The 5,381-nt window shown below is 40.9% G+C and overlaps 1 protein-coding gene across 1 annotated transcript; it reads left to right on the top strand.

The window, feature by feature from the left end:
• The first annotated feature begins 335 nt into the window (after positions 1-335).
• On the top strand, positions 336-5,153 carry LOC102716890 (putative PAP-specific phosphatase, mitochondrial). Its single transcript, XM_040525811.1, has 9 exons — positions 336-516; positions 607-730; positions 1,910-2,012; positions 2,096-2,331; positions 2,422-2,481; positions 3,251-3,633; positions 4,040-4,115; positions 4,206-4,256; positions 4,358-5,153. Exons 1-9 carry the CDS (start codon positions 416-418, stop codon positions 4,499-4,501), a joined length of 1,278 nt encoding a protein of 425 aa, XP_040381745.1. The 5' UTR covers positions 336-415; the 3' UTR covers positions 4,502-5,153.
• Positions 5,154-5,381: the final 228 nt, after the last annotated feature.

Below are 5,381 nucleotides of genomic sequence, written 5' to 3'. Positions count from 1 at the left end.
AGTTCTAAAAGACCAAATTTTCTCTATAGATCGAGGACCGAAGACCGAACGCCCTGGCCTACGGCTTAGGCTGCGTTCGACTCTCTAAGTTAACTTATCCCCGTGCACGCTTTCTAAACTGTTAAAATGTGTATTTTTTTAAAAAAAGTTATAGAAAAATTATTTTAAAAAATCATATTAATCTATTTTATATTTTTAATAATTAATAATTAATTAATCATATACTAATCTATTATTATTTTTTTTTTCACGCGCGATAAGCTACCCTACCGCCCCTCAAAAAAGCGGCCATAGTGGGCGGCGGAGGTGGCTTTTCTCGTACCGAGATTCCGGGAGGCGTATTCGCGAATATACGGCGCCGAATACGTATTCCGGTAACGGCAGCGGGGCCTCTGGCTCCCCGCCACACACGCGAATGCCGCTCCTCCACCTCTCGCTCCCGCCGCCGCCGCACCGCCGCCTCCTCGTCGGCGCCCCCCGCCGCCGGCTGCTCCGCCACTCCCGCGTCTGCGTAAGGTGGCCTCTCCTCCCGGAGGCACCCTAACCGTACTCTCCCCCCTCCGCCTGACTTGCTCGTGCGTTTCTCTGTGTGTGTGTTCTGGGCAGGGCGGCCGCGGCGGAGGCGGAGGCGTACGGCATCCTCCCCTTCCCCCCGGAGCGCGCCGCCCACCATGGGGAGCTCGCGGCGGCTGCGGCGGCAGTCGAGCGGGCCTGCCACCTCTGCATAGACGTAAGTTCACCTCATCCCCTCTCAGATACGTTTGTGAGGAAACCGGGTAGCTTTTAGATTTGTGAACTTGTGGGTGGGATCAATTTCCGTTTGGGTACATCTTCTTCCTGCATCATGTGAAGTTAGTAAGGGATTTAGAGTAGTGCATTTGATGTCAAGCCGGATTCTTCAATGGGGGAATTTTTAGAGGTTCCAAATTGTGTTCGGCATGTCGGCAATGTAACTGGTAGAATTATTTTAGAAATGATCAAATAATTTGCGTGAAGCATGCGCTTTAGAAAATAAGTACAATGCTTCTTTTTATGGATTACCATGCTGAATTTTCACAACATATTTTTTATGGGTTTCTCTCTAGGAGATGAGGTTTGTGATAGTCTGATAGACTACTGGGAAATCATGATATTTTAGGTGTTCACCAATACTTTCTGGAAGTGCAAAGTTATGCCTAGAAATTTCAATTAATCAAAGAGCTTTAAGACCGAGCTTGCACAGGATCAGATCCAGTTAATCAAAACAATACTGCCTAGGTTTGCAATCCTGGCAACCTTTTCATGTAATCACTATCTTTGGTAGAGAAATTCAATAAGATTTATTTGTCTAAGTATTACACATAGGGTTTGTGTTTTCCTCTAGTATTTGACACACATCTCACCTTCACCATTTAATTTTTAATATTAAGCATGCTAGCATAAAAAAGAAGTGAAACTGAAATGTGCCTAGCACTAGTGTTTAAATATAAATTAGCCTTATACATAGATATTTTTCATTAAAACTTTCTCTCTAGTCAGATCAGATCTATGCAGCAAAATATAGCATGTGGCTTAGGAAATCCGAACCATGCCAGTGACTAGTGACAACTGACAAGTTTAGATCACCATAGGGTTACTCATGGAAAGACATTAAAATTTGAAGTTAAATTGCTAATAAGTTTGCTGGGGTCAGATCTTCATTGTTGTTCCAATCAACCATGGCAAGGTAGTTTGAAGTGAGCATGAGTACAATATGAAGCCCCAGAGGCTTTCTTTACTATGTTTCACTGTCATAGATATAACTGGTCCTTTGTGATTCCTTGTGTTATCATGTGGTTTTGGTGGAAGAAATGTAAATGCCTGTCCAATATTTCACTCTAAAGAAAAGGTGTAGGCTTCACTTTGCCAGTTCAATTTTGCATCTTGATAGGTGAAGAGAACACTTCTTTTGGGTGATAAGAGGATTCTTGAAAAGAATGATCAAACTCCTGTCACAGTTGCAGATTTTGGAGTACAAGCCCTTCTTAGTTTAGGTAATTCTTGAAAAAAAAAATCTATGATCAGCTTTGACATGTACTTTGCACTTTTGTCTAAATGACAATTTTTATCCTGAAAGAGCTCCAGCAATCGTTTCCATCAATACCTTTGGTGGCAGAAGAGGATTCAGCTTCTCTAAGGTCATTCAATGCTGATGATAACGGTAGTAATGTTCTTGTTGAGTCAATTTCAAGTGCTGTTGCAGAAAAAGTGAGTAATGCTGATTCACTTTTAACACATGATGATGTGTTGAGAGCTATTGATAGAGGAGGCAAGAATGCTGTATCCTTTGATTCAAAACCTGCTACTTATTGGGTAGGCACTAAACTTCCAAGTTACATTTACCATAATCCAAAATCTGCATAAGTTGGCTCAGTTGAGTAAAGATGGTACTGTGGTTTGAAGGTACTTGATCCAATTGATGGAACAAAAGGGTTCTTGGGAGGGGACGATGCTCTGTATGTGGTAGGTTCCCTATTGCTCCATTGTAAAGTTCATCTTTGAATAGTGTTGATCTTCCATCGATAATTTGGTATGTGCTATGCAGCTATTGTTATATGTGCATTTGTATATTCATTGCACAAGCATATACACATCAATATAGAGAAATTATAATTTCCTACATGAAAATTTTCTTGTTAGCCATTTTGTGTCAGGCCATCTCAGGACCTTTTTCATCTGTATTGAGAATATCATTTGTCTGACAACCTCAGGACCTTTTTCAGTCATTAACCACAGCACAATTTATCTACATGCATGCATGCACCTCCTTACCTTTCTTAAGGTTCACTGAACGCTTGCATATGTGGCTAGTCCTAGTTCATTGAAATAAAACAAATGCTACACTGTAATATCATCATCTCTTACCTGAGGTTAAGAATGTTACTGCAATTTTTGGGCACGGTCGACTGCACTTTGTACGGCTGCAGCACAGTTAGCCTCTATAGTGATTTGTGTCAGTAACAGGGCTGAGCTGCAGTGGCTGTACCATGCAGCCGAACATGTGTAGAAGAGCCTAGGACACCTTTTTGAGTTATTATCATCTTAAATCTATTGTAACTTTTTTTCAGGGATAAATATCTTGCCTGAAACACTGAACCAAATTTGTCTGCTTTTATATGGTTGCTGTTCTATATGGATTTAAACCCAGTGTTCAAGAAATTTCAATCTTAAATTTTTATACAGTTCTGTTCACTGTCCTTTTCCTTCCACTGATATGTTTTTTAACCTTAAGGTGGGTTTGGCTCTTGTGGTGAATGGGGAGGTGGTAGCAGGAGTGATGGGATGCCCTAATTGGGCCAATGATAACATAGCTAGCAGAAAAGAAGACGGTGCTGCTGCCCGACCTGATTGTGGGATCCTTATGATTGCTCATGTGGGCTGTGGTACTTGGTCTAGGCATCTGTCTATCGAGATTGGCCAGTTCACTACGGCACAGGATACTTGGCACAGATGCTTAGTGGATTCTTGTTCATTTGTGCATATGGCACGCTTTTGCATTCCTGATAGTCAAACCTGGGACATGATACCACTATCTGTTCTCTTCAACCCAACAATGGACGAATCCAATCCTAGAGATGAGAATGAAATTCTCCTCTTATCTGTTTACTGTGGCAGGTTTGTTGCCCTTCCAAATTCCAATTACCTTTATGTTACTTACATATGACTCGTGTTACTATTCCAGTTAAAACATGGTGCAAATGAACAGGTAAAGTTATCTTTAATAGTGATGAATATTCAGTAAAAAAAGAATATTGGGTATTTCCTCCCATCCTAAAACAAATGGAATATTACTCTATTATTAATTTGTGATTGCTCTTCGTTACTTGCTATTTTCTATCAGTACAATACAAAAAGTGAAATACAGTATCAATTTTGTTTTCTTTGCTCTCTGCTGCTGTCACATTACTTCTGCGATTTCCTACATAAGTGCATGTCTTATGTTGATAGTGACTATCTTAAATGATTATGAATTGGTCGGTGCATGAGTGATCGTGATGCGCTTCTTGTTGATCTTCCGTAGCTTGTGCAAGTACCTAACTGTAGCTTCCGGGAGAGCCTCAGTTTTTGTCCTTCGAGCACGGACGAAAAATCTCAAGGTGATCACCTGTCTGCATTTCCATCCAGGCTGAACAAATTGTTGACTAAGTTTATATCTGCACTAATCCTTTCTTTCCCACTGTCTGTAGTCTTGGGATCATGCTGTCGGAGTAATTTGTGTGCAGGAAGCTGGAGGTCAGGTACGTAACACCTGTTATGCCAGAATTCGATGAAATGTTCTTCAGTTCACCAATGTTAACAATATTAGCCGTATTGATTTTATGATCTGTTCAACTGGCAGATCAGTGACTGGACTGGGAAACCGTTAGATCTTGCAGCTGACCTAACTGGTCGCAGAGACATTTACCCTTCAGGCGGTGTTCTTGTCACGAACGGTGCTCTGCACGGCAAGCTTGTTGAAATGATCTCAGCAAATCACAAGTAGCTGCAATTTTGCATAACTGCACACATAACACAGATTTTTTTTTTTGGGTTAACATTTTACCTCATCGACCCTCAAATTGTATTTGGTCTCTCATTCAGGAGAGAAACCTTGCAGACTTGTTCAGATTACTTCCAATATCATTACAACATACAACAGATATACATGACAGAAAGCACTGCTCCCCTCTGAAGATACATGGTCTAAGTCATCCTACATCAAATTGCTTCCAGAATTATACAACCTTTTGCCTTCACAATGTGTGAATATGTTGGATAATCCTGAAGGTTGCATGGTCGCATAACATCCACGCACACCTGAAGCTTGCTACGAGGAGAAAACTTGGACCAATCTGACAGCAATGCACCATGCAGTGAATCGGGGATGTATGGTTTGGCCACCAATTTTCAAACCGAAGAAAAGGACACCCAAAAGGTCTGCATCTTTGCCAATTTGGCTCCATTTCAGGATAACGACCTTCAGGTCCTAATGCAGAATTGGCAGCTTCTAATTATGATTAGCCCAACAAATTCCATGATCAGCAACAATGCTGCTTACGGCCTGAAGATCTTGCCCTCCAGTGACACGTCTGCACCAGCTACGAATTCAGTAGATGGCCTATAGTTGGATTCTTGTTGTAATATATGTTGACTTTGTGAGGCATAATTAATTAGGTGACATCATCCCAAGAGAGAATAAGAGGAAATTAGTTTCATACCCATGAAATCTTTAGGCACCGTTATCAAGTGCTTAGTAACACAGTAAAACTTTTATTGAGGGTTTGAGCCATTTTATGCAATTAAACCCTCTCTGCATGCAATCAAATTTTCAGCAATAATTAAATACTTTATTTAGCTTTGAAAATGGTACAATGAAACGTTGC

This window comes from Oryza brachyantha, chromosome 7, assembly GCF_000231095.2.
Source record: "Oryza brachyantha chromosome 7, ObraRS2, whole genome shotgun sequence".
Taxonomy (NCBI): domain Eukaryota; kingdom Viridiplantae; phylum Streptophyta; class Magnoliopsida; order Poales; family Poaceae; genus Oryza; species Oryza brachyantha.
Note: the sequence above shows the minus strand (reverse complement) of the source record. Positions and strands in the feature narration are given on the sequence as shown.